We start from the raw sequence: 12,873 nt of genomic DNA, 5'->3' as shown, positions 1-12,873 counted from the left end.
ACTCTACACTCACCCGTCACATACTATGGAACAATACAGTATTAAATGGCCGACAACAGGAAACTATAGATTATAATAAAATGTAAAGCAAACGTAGATAAGCCAGAGCTTCAGTTTTATTGTCTCCTTAGCTCCTGGTTACACAAGTCACATGACCTGAATGACAACAGGGCCCGTCCCTAACCAGGTGATATAACCTCTGATCACCTCACCACAGTCATGAGTCCCTGAGTCATAGATAGAATCAGATCCAGAGGCAAGAAGAGAATCCGGATGTGTCAGATGATCATACAGGATGGGGGAGGGGAATCTGACATTAAGTAATCATGGCATTAGGTGTCTGACATCGGGGAATACTACTGATTCTGAGAAAGGTCTGTAACACTGATTCAGTGCTGCCCCATTCACATCAATGGGATACTACAACTATTACCCACTATATTAACTGGAGTAGGGGGGCACTATCAATTTGCACAATGAGTCATGTGACACATGTAATGCTTTGAAGCCATACATACTGGAACTAGCTAGATATTTTCTGCAGATCTTCTTCATTGACTTCACGGATAAAAGACAAAACCCACAGAGTTTTGGACGTTGTTGTGGAAACACTTTGGATCTGCAGCAACATTTGGAAATGCAGATTTTTGTATAATCCATTAGCTGATTTTCTGCTGTGCACAACGGACGAGGACGTCGGGTGAATTACAAATCTATAGCTTCTGACACATAAAGCAGCCAGGCCCATTTAATTTAATAGACCCAATGCCGTCTACATAGACTTGTAATTTACTAAAATTTAAAAATCTCCAGTCTTCCAGTACTTATCAGTTGCTGTATGCCCTGCAGGAAGAGATGTATTTTCTCCAGTCTGACACAGTGCTCTCTACTGCCACCTCTGTCCATGTCAGGAACTGTCCAGAGCAGGAGAGGATTTCTATGGGGTTTTGCTGCTGCTCTGGACAGTTCCTGACATGGACAGAGGTTGCGGCAGAGAGCACTGTGTCAGACTGGAGAGAATCCTGCAGGACATCCAGCAGCTGATAAGAACTGGAAGACTGGAGATTACAAGTAGAAGTAAATTACAAATCGGTTTAAATTTCTGAAACCAGATGATTTAAAAGAAAAAAACATTTTACTGTAGTACCCCTTTAACCACAAAAACTCAACTTCCACTGAATTTCAGCCGGGATGCCACCACTCCAGTAACCTTCTCATTAGCTCGGAAGAATAAGAGAAGATTCTCCTCCTTCTGTTATCTCTGGTTACCTCCAAGGACCCGCCAGCAGTCACCATTGCTTTGCATCAGAAGGGCTTTACAGACAAGGACATTGCTGCTTATATGTTTGCTCCTAAATTGAAAAATTACTGTATTGGATTATCACGAATCTTACCTGCGGACATATCCCTATTGCGCACAGGGGATGAAGGTTTTATTTTTTTTTCACCTTCATCCTCAGTGCCATTTCCAAGCAGCTTGTAGTTTCATTTCTAGGCTAGTAAAGCAGGTGCCCACTCTGCTGATATTCACTTGGGCTGGCTGGGGGCAGATCGGTGCACCGGGGGACATAGTCCCATCCCTAAGACACCAAATTGCCTTACTGGCCTAGGGATTTAAACATCAAACTGCACAGAAACAGCGCCGAGGATGAAGGTAAGAACCTTGCCTTAATTCTCAGCTCCCCATGTGCAATAGGGACATTCAATCCGTCTCACCTGCTGATAGTTTCCCATTAATGAAGAGGATCAACTGTGGTGAAGGCAAACACTCCTAGCACTGATCAGGAAAGAATGGATTGTTATTATGTCAGGATTTGGCCCAGAAGCTGACACTCCATGGGGGAGATTTATCAAACATGGTGTAAAATGAAACTGGCTCAGTTCCCCCTAGCAACCAATCAGATTCCACCTTTCATTTTCCAAAGAGTCTGTGAGGAATGAAAAGTGGAATCTGATTGGTTGCCGGGGGCGACTGAGCCAGTTTCACTTTACACCATGTTTGATAAATCTCCCCCCATATGCCAGGGTGAACTATAGAAGTCTTGAAAAAGAAGGATCAATACTGTAAATATTGAGCATCATAAACTTGATGTATTTGTCAAAAAAAAAAAATTTAAAGTCTAAAAAAGTTGTTATAACTGTACTTTAGTTACCATAGAAACATCTTGCTACAAGTTCTATAAACACTGAAGCAGCAAACCTCAGGGGGCGCTCACAAATCTTGTGCAAAGTCCGTAATTACAGACGACGTGCAACGGAACGGACTTTGGAATTCCCGGCTTCATCATTCATTACGATGGTGGAAATGGTTTCAATCGTTGCCCTTCTGTACAGTAACACAAAGATTTAAACAGTTTTGGAGCTCCTGGCATCATAATGAATGGTAATGCTGGGAAGGCCGAAGTCCGTTCCACGTAGTCTCTAATTACGGCCACAAACGTAATATGTGAGTGCCCCCAACCTTATGGCTGTTTCCACATTTGTGATGGGATGGTAGCCACAACCGTAAAGCCCATCCCCTCACGAATAGGCGCGTGGTATAGTCTGGAACACAGCCTAACACATAGACTACATATCCAGAAATATACCAGCCTGCTGTCATCGATCGGGGACTTGATTGCCAAGATCCCTGTTTCCTATAGAACATGGCGATACAAGATTACAACGTATTTAGAGTGGAACTGTCATTTAATTTTTTTATTTTATTTTTTTGCAGCAATCTATAGTACAAGCGAATTTAAGAAACTCTGTAGAAGGTTTTATCAGCCCCCTTGACCCCTCCTCTCTCCATAGACCATAATGGACACAGATAAGCGAGGATGAGGCTGTCTGAGTACAGAAGGAAACTCCTAATAAAACCTATTACAGAGTTTCTTAAAATTACTTCTAGAATTTTTTTTAAATGACAGTTTCACTTTAACCAGTGATGCATTTCTATACAGGGGATATTAACCCTTATGCTCCTACATAGGGATCGGTATAAAAGCTTTGGTTCTCAGACAGGTTTTATTTACAGAAAACGGCGCCTGTCGCCCTTCGAATGAAAGCGGAGCTGAGACAGGAACACGAGAAGAAGAACTCGGCAACACACAGGTAATATAAAATCAGAACAGTCTTCTTCGTCCATTTACTACAATGTGGACGGGAGTGGAATCAGGGGGCAGCTAGTGGCCGGGGGGCTGGAGATACATACGCTGACCGCCATCCAGCCCGATACAGGAGGTTCTGAGCCGTTCACCTACAGCCCCACGTATAACGCAGAAAAACAAAAAACAAGATAAAACCCAGAGTTCGTGTAGTGCAGGGTGCAAGGTGTTAATCCCGTCGCAGGTTGTTCAGCCGTTCCTCCAGATCCGCATCTGCATCGGCTAAAGCGGCTGTGGGTTCTCCTTTCTTGGCTCCGGCCACGCTGAGGGAACCTCCGGTAGAGGGAAGGTCTGGAAGGCGTAAAGGAACATCATAAGTTTCCAAAGAGAACGGCACATGCTTATATATAATGGCGAGATACAAAGGATGGATGAAGGAATACTCACTGGACAGCTCATCGGTCAGTGTCAGGCCCAGCTCATCCAGGACCTGGGAGACCACGGCGTCGCTGCAGAGAGAGACCATAGTTATTACAGAGCGCTGAGCAAACCATCTGCTTATCCCTTTTATAGAGCTCTACTACCATAAAGACTTATAAGAGTCTGACTATGATGGAGACACCTAAACAGAACTGTGAATGGAGCGCACAGGAGTCTGCACATTGACACGTCATTCAGTCCAGACTGGGGGCCATTCTCAAAACCGCAGAAGGGTCCCACCATCACTAACCCCCATCCCTTCTATTTGTCATACACAGCTGGCACCCACCACATGTGAAGCGACCTCATCTCCACAGCCTGCTCCATATTTCCCAGGAGATTGTTTCAATGGGGTTAAAGTGTCACGGTCATCAGAGAAGACTTTTCACACGTCAGAGACATGTCAAAAGTTTTGATCGGTCTGGGTCTGAGTGATTGGACTCATACCGATCGGGAAAACGAGCCAAGCTCTATCCTCTCCCGGCTCTGTGTCACATGATCAGTGACAATGGAAGTCTATGGAGCCTGACTGATTATGCTGACACAGAGCAGACTGAGCTGCAACGTTCTAAAAATCGTCCATCTGCATGTCTCTATGATAAGTCAGAAGTTTTCTATGACGATAGTCACACTTTAAAAGTCAGGGTGGGAAACTTTTGGCTCTCCACGGTTACAAAACTACAATTCCCATCATGCCTGGATAGCTGAAGGCAACAGCTGAAAGGCTCACGGTTCCCCACCTCTGCGTTAAAGGAAAACAAATGCGAGTCAGCTGTGCATCGCTATGTCAGATGGGACCTGCCTTCCGAGACAATCCAAACACTGGAGACTTGTGGAATCTCAGAGGGAAACATAGAAGGTGAAAAACTGAATACCAGACCACCATCACAGCCCACTCACAGAGTGAAGAGCGATGGCACGAGCTGTCAACTATACAGGGAGAGAAAGCGCCAGAGAGCAAAGCCAAGCAATTTTGCTTTCTCTATCACCTAATAGAAGTTTAGGTGCTAAGAATAAGCACAACCATTACAGTGTATACAGGTGTGTGTGTATATATTATATATGTATATGTGGACAGGTCTACGTACGTCTCCTCTTCATCATCCTCATCGCCCATGGCATCATCGATGGCATCGTTCATCATCTCCTCCTTCATGTCCATGATTTCTGACTGTTTTTCAAACTCCATCATGATCTTCTGGATCTGGGGAAGCTTCAACTACAAGGAAACACGAGGAAAGAAAAGACAGGAAATCAGAGAACTGGAAAGAAATCTCTAATACTGAAAGCAGGAGGAAAACTGATGGGTTCAGAAGCCGTGACAATAAGAACTGTCATAGTCACGCAAGGGTCGGAGCCAGTGACAACCTTCTACCAAGCTTCATCCGCAAACTAAAATATTTAATCATTTCCTCCTCCGTCCATTGTAGACTCTCAAAAAGCTGAGATATGGGGAGCTGTTTGATGATCTTCTCATACTTCTTTTATCCCGGTGACATTGAGGTCTTGTCTAACCAAACAGAGCTGCTACTCTGTCACAATGTTCCATGATCTGAAACCACTATAGTGCAGCAACACTTCACCCCGTACACCACTGGTCTCCAAACAGCGGCTCTACAGCTGATGCACAACCAACTCCCAGCAGGCCTTTGTCAGTCAGGGCATGCTGGGAGTTGTAGTTTCACAGACATATACTATTAATGTACGCATAGCTCTGTGTCTCTCAGCTGTTCTCTGTACCTGTCTGTTCATGGTGGCCATGGCTTTGGTCACCCCTTTCATAGCCTGGGCCATCGAGTTGTTGGACTTCAGGGTCTGGATCTTTAGAGACACGGCCTGGATATTTGCCCGCATCAGTATAAACTTCTTCACGTATCGTCGTGTGCGAACCAGGTCTTTAGCCATAATTTTCACTGCATCCTGGAATAAAGAAAGAGAGACTGCGTCGGTAACAGAGGTACGGATAATCCATGTGGCCTATTTCAATATAGAAAAACATGGCTACTGTCTTCCAGAAACAGCGGGTTGGGAGCGGGTTTTTGCAGCTCAGTTCCATTAAAGCGAATGGAGCTGAATTGTAATACCGCACACAACCTGAGGACAGGGGTGGCGCTGTTTTTGCATACCCCCCCCCCCCCCCTTCAGTGGCTGATAACAGGGGACAATAGCTTACACTCACTACCCCCGTAGCCCTGGTTCCTGCATTGTGACAAGTCACTCACCATCTGCCCCTGTTTCGCCATCTTCTTGATGTCGGCGATGATCTTCTTCTCTTGTTGCTCCAGCTTCTGCCTCTCTCGGTCGAGCTCCCTCATGGCCCGGGTCAGGGCTCGCTGGTTCTGCCTCAGCATCTCCTCGGGGGTTTTCCGGCGGCCAAATAAAAAATCCATCTTTGCTTCTTAGATCTAATGGGATGAGATTAAAACTTTTTGAGTTTAACTTTAGACGTCACAGAAAATACAAAAACACTGAATCTAATTTATTACAGTCCCTGCCCCAATACTATTGGCGGTCCCCTATATGCAGATCAGAGCCGTGACCCCGGGGAGAAGCAAAGAACTGGAGTAAATCCACATCCAGTGATCGAGAGACTGGGAGCGAGGCCTGGTGGTCAGGACTAGACCGTCCCTGTGGGTTCTCCTTGCTTCCTCGGCTTCATAGTCTCCGGGTCTTAATCTTATAGACGTCTGTAAGAAGAGGCTGGGGACCTCCATGATGCGTCACCTGGTGGGATCTATCTCATGGCGGATCACTACAGTACTGAGGGTCCAACCAGCAACCAGAGGGGCCAGATTATTACACCTTACCCCCGCAATACTTGCAGCTCCCTATGACAACACTTCCTTGTCATCTTGTGAATTCTAATCACTGGCTGCAAATAATATCAAAGATGATGATAGTCCATAGGAATGTGAATATTGATGAGATTGGTGACCTGGATGAGGCTAGAGCCCTGAGCAGGAAGTGTTATCATGGGGCACGGAGCTATCAGCCATGTCATCCCTGACTTAAAGGGGCTTCTCATGAAGTTGCACCCATGTTGTGTGAGACCGTTCTCTGTGTGCGGCTTAGCTGGGCCCCCACTGATCACTATAATGAGGGGGCCCCGGGACTGGCGGCCATCTTCCCTGAGGCATCCGAGATGTAAACATTGTCCCATATATAACCTGGAAGGTGTCGCTGTCCAGGGGGGCATGGGGGTCCTAGGTGGTCACCTGTGGGGGGCGGAGCCTGTTGCCAGGCAGCAGTGTCTCCTCACTCTGGTGTTGTCCATACCAAATATTGGGGGTCTCCATACCAACACCGGGGGGCACGGGGCCGCTCCAGCTCCATCTTGTTACACAGCCTTTAGTCTATGGATTTAGAAGACGTCTCAGCACAACTCCTCCAGCAAAGCCATTATAGGGAATGCTGAGACTTGTAGTTCTCCATCTTCTTCCTATAACACACACTAGCAGCCATAACTCTCCTCCTAGCAGGGCACACTCACCTCCTTCCCGGTCCGGACTACAACTCGTTCTCCGCTTCTCTCTTCCTGTTTGTCCGGTCCGTGACGTCAGCGGTCACGAGGGGACGTGGGAGCGCCGCTTCGTCACCGGCGGGGAGGTTTCGGTCCGCTTTAGCTGCCAGGTGATAGAAGAGAAGAGCAGGGGGATAACGACATTCAAAAGCTGTGTCCTCGCTGCAGGATCGCGTGACGTCACTGACGCACAGGCGCTTCAACGGTAAATGGTCTCCGACAAAATGGCCACCTCAATGGAAATGCTGTGTTAGTGCGGCCTCTAGCGGTCGGAGTGCTGTAATGGCTCCTAATCCTGAGGCTGGTTGTGGTAACCTGTGGATTGTGATTTAAGAGGAGCAGTAAAGTATCTGCAACCAGTCACGGCCATTATATCAGGGGTAGTGAACCTTCAGCCCTCCAGCTGTTGCAAAACTACAACTCCCATCATGCATTATTTAAAGCTTTATTTAAAAAAATAAATAAATAAAATTAGTGCCACCCTTGTCCTGTGGTTGTGTGTGGTTGTGTGTCAGTGTTGTTACAGATGGTGTTATCTTATTGTCAGTAGGGTCCTTTTACACGGAGCGATTTTTAACGACTAACGATAAACGATCACAAACGACCGCTATTGCGAAAGACCTGACAACATTCACTCATTTCCATGGAACGATAATCGTTACTTATGATCGTAACTGCGGTTGTTTTTCTTCGCTATTTATTCGCTATTGCGTTCGTATCTATTGCGAACGACCAAACGACGTCTTATTCAATGCTAACAATTTGCGAACGTTTTGCGAACGAGCAACGATAAAAATAGGTCCAGGTCTTATAAAGCGATCAACGATTTCGTTATCGTTTAGATTCGAGAGATTTAACGATAATCTGAACGATAATCGTCCGGTGGAATAGGGCCCTTTGTCAGGGGAGTCAGTGTTGTTACAGATGGTGTTATCTTATTGTCAGTCTTAGGGTCCTTTTACATGGAGTGATTTTTAACGACTAACGATAAACTATCACAAACGAGATTGTTTATTGTTAACCTAAAAATCGTTCACCATACCATATTATTATTAGTAACGATCGCTACTATGATCGTTTACTCCATCTGATTTCAGGAAAACAATGAACAATGTGCAATTACACGGAACGATTAGTGAACAAATGTGGAATTACAGTCAACGATTATCGTTTAGATTTGAACAATTTAACGATAAATCTGAACGATAAACGTCCGGTGGAGTGGGCCCTTAGGGCTGTGCATATAGGCCCTCCTCCATAGATTCCCTCCCCCCGACTATGTCCCTGATGCTCCTGATACATGTTTCTTTTGATCTGGTGGCCAGGGCTGTGGAGTCGGAACTAGCTTTGGTACAGAAATGTACTCCAGCGAAAATGTCTTCTTTCAAATCAACTGGTGTCAAAAAGTGCCAGAGATTTGTAATTTCTATTAAGAAAGCTCCAGTCTTCCAGTACTTATCAGCTGCTGTATGCCCTGCAGGAAGTGGTGTATTCTTTCCAGTCTGACACAGTGCTCTCTGCTGCCACCTCTGTCCATGACAGGAACTGTCCAGAGCAGCAGCAAATACCCAAGAAAACACTGTCTCAGCTTGCGGTTACTCAGCTCAGACTGAATCAGAGACAGATTTGCCTTCTCAACAAGCAGTAGACGGCAGGTTGCAGAGAAGTGAGACACCTAGTGGTTAAGACTTTAGAGCTTTATCTCTGGGATAAGGAGTCATTTTTGGTAAATAAATTATTTGCAAACATTAGAAATCCCATAGGCGATCACACACAGGGGAAGGAGTGTGAAACCCCAGTCGCCAGGACCAGGACAAAAACACACCCAACAGTAGTTCTCCATAGCAACCATATTCCAGCTCTCTATACTACCACAACTCCTATAGATATCTAAGAGTCTCCATGGCGACAGACTACAAACAAACCCTCTGTAGTCTGGTCTTGTAGTCATGCTAAAAGAAACTAATGGTTATTGTGTATGGATCCTGTCACACTCAGCTGCTATAATGTATCCCCTATATAATGGGCTGGCCATACACAGACTGCATCATCAATACTCACTGATTTCAACAGCGTAAAAATATTATCAAAATTAGGAATCCCCATTGTCAACCTCCCAACATTAATGACAATCCTCCCTCATAACCCTCACTGCCATAGAAAAAGCAAAAGCACCCAGGAAGCATCACTCACCAAGGGCCCATTTACACAGAAAGATTATCTGCCAAAGACTTGAAGCCAAAGCCAGGAATGGATTTGAAAAGAGGAGAAATCTCAGTCTTACCTTTATGACCTGATCTCTGTTTATAGTCTGTTTCTGGCTTTGGCTTTAAATCTTTGGCAGATAATCTTTCTGTGTAAATGGACCCTTAGGACCCTATCACACCAAGCGATGACTGTCCGCTCCTCGTTTGGTGTAATAGCGCCAGCGAAAAGACCACAAACCGCCGATGTGCACGATATCAGCTGATCGTGGTCCCCGATAGGGACAGTCTGCTGGCCGTCACTCCGTGTAATAGGAACAGCAGCAGCAGACGGTCCATCTCTTCTGTGGGCCACCTGGATGATATAAAGACGGTCCAGGCCGAGCCTTCTGCTGCTCCCTGCATAACCAGGTGCAAGCGAGCGCTGACCTCTTAATTGGTACATGTAATACGGCCCTTAGGGTGATGATGGTGCTCACCATGGCCGCTCCTCTAGGCTCCATAGTGGGAACCATCTGAGCAGTGTATGAGTGGTGATCAGGAAGGCACTAGGGCAGCATCTATAGTGGGAACCATCTGAGCAGTGTAAGGGTTTAACAATGGGCTAACGATCAACAATGTAAACGAGCGCCGATCAGCAGGATCAGCGCTCATTTACTGGGCCTATTCCACAGCCCAATAATCCTTTAGCAAGGGCTGCAGGGACATCATTACCGATGTCCTTGCAGCCCTTGTTTAAACATCATATTTTACCTATCCAGGCTGCAGGTCTTTTCCTGCGCGCAGCAGCAGCTTCGGAACCGACAGACTGCTCAGCCAATCATTGGCCACGGCGGTCCCAGCCAATGATTGGCTGAGCAGTCTGTCAGCTCAGACAGACCGCTTCAAAGCTGCTGCTACGACCGGGGCCGGGAGGAGCGCAGGAGAAACCCTGCAGCCTGGATAGGTAAAGTATGATGTTTTTAAATCGTCGGTCACCCGCCACGCACCGCTATTCCATGTAGTGATGCGTGGGTGGCGACCGATGATTTTAGGTTTGAACCGTGGTTCTCTCTATTCCATGGAGCGATAATCGGCCAAATTGGGCCAATTCAACAGATTATCGCTCCGTGGAATAGGCCCCGAAGAGTGGTGATCAGGAAGGCACTAGAGCAGCATCTATAGCGGGAACCATCTTGGCACTGTATGAGTGGACACTCTTCTAGTCATACGCCAGATGGATCCCAGTATGGACACACTTCCCCAGATACCATTATGGAAGCTTCTATAGCACCTCCCCAGATATCCGAGAGGGACATAGTAGTAACAGTATGAACAGTGTATAAATGGGCACCAGGGAGTTGTTAGAGGAGCGGCCATGGCCTGAGAAAAGACTTGGATCTACATTGCTCAGATGTCTATGTCTCCAGGCATGATGGGAATTGTAGCTTTGCAACAGCTGGAGGGTGAAGGTTCCCCATCCCTGATCTATAGCAGTGCTTCTCCAACTGTGAGGCGCCCCCTAGCTGTTGGTGAGGCAGAGCTGGGGAGCCAGTTTTCACAAAGTAACTATGATCTACACAGTCCTTTTGCTGTTTGCAGAAATCTCCATTTTAGCAACATTATTAATTTATTTAGTACTTGCTTTATTAGTATATAGAGCTTGGGAGACGGGTGAAAGCTCGCCCAAGTATTATTTTCAGCTTTTAAATGGACTTTCACCACAGATGGTGAGGCCCAGGCACCCTCTTGGTCAGTCTGGTGAGGCCCAGGCGTTGCCTTGGTCTGTTGGGCGAGGCTCCAGTAGAAAGTTTGAGAACCACTGGTCTAGAGGGCCATAGTGGGAGTCATCGGAGCAGTGTATATCCAAGTCTTTTCCAGGCCATGGTCATGCGACTCTCTGGTGACCATTTATACACTGCTCAAATAGTTCTGTATGGACATTCATCTAGTCTCTCCCTGGTCACCATATTTGTGAACACTCTATTGCTTTGATGGTTTCCACTATGGATGCAGCTCTAGTCCTTTCTTCAGATGGTCCTCTTCATCGTCACCACTCATAGGGTTCAGACAGTTCCACTATGGATACCTCCTCTAGCCATTTTCCTGGCACCACTCTTACGCTGCTCTAATGGTTCCCACTATGGCCGCTCCTTCCAGTCCCTCCCCTGGCAGCACTCACATTGCTGAGAAAGTTCCATTATGGCCACTCTAATCCCCTCCCCCCCATTGCCACCACTCACACATTGCTGTTGGTTCCCACTATGGCCGCCCAAGTCTCTCCCTGGACACCACTCACACACTGCTCAGATGTCCCCCCCTCCCCCAGGTCACCACTATGGATACCAGTCTAGTCCCTACCCAGGGCACCACCCCCAGGTCACCACTCATACACTGCTCTAATGGTCCCCACTACATCCATCCCTCCTCGACACCACTCATACACTGCTTTGATGGTCCACACTATGGCTGTTACCTCCCCGGCATCACTCATACACTGCTCTGATGGTTCCCACTAGGTCCGTCTCTCCTGGCACCACTCAAACACTGCACTGATGGTCCCAACTATTGCCGTCTGTCTCAGCAGCACTCACACTGCTCTGATGGTCCTCACTACGTCAGTCTCTTCCCAGCACCACTCATACACTGCTCTGATGGTCCTCACTACGTCCGTCTCTCCCCGACACCACTCATACACTGCTCTGATGGTCCTCACTACGTCCGTCTCTCCCCGGCACCACTCACACACTGCTCTGATGGTCCTCACTACGTCAGTCTCTCCCCGACACCACTCATACACTGCTCTGATGGTCCTCACTACGTCCGTCTCTCCCCGACACCACTCACACACTGCTCTGATGGTCCTCACTATGGCTGTTACCTCCCCGGCATCACTCACACACTGCTCTGATGGTCCTCACTACGTCAGTCTCTCCCCGACACCACTCATACACTGCTCTGATGGTCCTCACTACGTCAGTCTCTCCCCGACACCACTCATACACTGCTCTGATGGTCCTCACTACGTCAGTCTCTCCCCGACACCACTCAAACACTGCACTGATGGTCCCAACTATTGCCGTCTGTCTCAGCAGCACTCACACTGCTCTGATGGTCCTCACTACGTCCGTCTCTTCCCGGCACCACTCACACACTGCTCTGATGGTCCTCACTACGTCAGTCTCTCCCCGACACCACTCACACACTGCTCTGATGGTCCTCACTACGTCAGTCTCTCCCCGACACCACTCATACACTGCTCTGATGGTCCTCACTACGTCCGTCTCTCCCCGGCATCACTCACACACTGCTCTGATGGTCCTCACTACGTCCGTCTCTCCCCGACACCACTCATACACTGCTCTGATGGTTCCCACTAGGTCAGTCTCTCCCCGGCACCACTCATACACTGCACTGATGGTCCCCATTATGTCCGTCCCTCCCTGGCACCTCTCACACTTCCTCCCGACCACATTAAACACCAGACGCCAACATAAGGTTTACGTTTCATTTATTTTTTGTCTTTTTGTTTTATTATTTAAAACCATACACATCAACAAGTGACTCCAAGAGCCTCATTCCCAAAACCCGACCTCCCCATCAC

At 47.3% G+C, this 12,873-nt stretch overlaps 1 protein-coding gene across 1 annotated transcript; it reads right to left on the bottom strand.

The window, feature by feature from the left end:
• Window positions 1-2,987: 2,987 nt before the first annotated feature.
• CHMP2A (charged multivesicular body protein 2A) lies at window positions 2,988-7,102 on the bottom strand. Its single transcript, XM_069948117.1, has 6 exons — window positions 7,057-7,102; window positions 5,789-5,971; window positions 5,307-5,486; window positions 4,655-4,785; window positions 3,534-3,595; window positions 2,988-3,437 (listed from the first exon to the last, which is right to left on the bottom strand). Exons 2-6 carry the CDS (start codon window positions 5,954-5,956, stop codon window positions 3,316-3,318), a joined length of 663 nt encoding a protein of 220 aa, XP_069804218.1. The 5' UTR covers window positions 5,957-5,971; window positions 7,057-7,102; the 3' UTR covers window positions 2,988-3,315.
• Between the last annotated feature and the right edge of the window lie 5,771 nt (window positions 7,103-12,873).

The sequence above is a fragment of the Dendropsophus ebraccatus genome, chromosome 12 (assembly GCF_027789765.1).
Source record: "Dendropsophus ebraccatus isolate aDenEbr1 chromosome 12, aDenEbr1.pat, whole genome shotgun sequence".
In the NCBI taxonomy this organism is placed as follows: domain Eukaryota; kingdom Metazoa; phylum Chordata; class Amphibia; order Anura; family Hylidae; genus Dendropsophus; species Dendropsophus ebraccatus.
This window is presented reverse-complemented; position numbering and strand designations above follow the sequence as displayed.

Coding starts and splice junctions, on each gene's coding strand:
- CHMP2A (XM_069948117.1), bottom strand. CDS start 5,956: ATGGATTTTTTATTTGGCCGCCGGAAAACCCCCGAGGAGATGCTGAGG. Junction 3,596..4,654: donor GAGGATGATGAAGAGGAGAC/GTACGTAGACCT, acceptor CTCTCTCTGCAG/CGACGCCGTGGTCTCCCAGG. Junction 3,438..3,533: donor ACTGACCGATGAGCTGTCCA/GTGAGTATTCCT, acceptor TACGCCTTCCAG/ACCTTCCCTCTACCGGAGGT.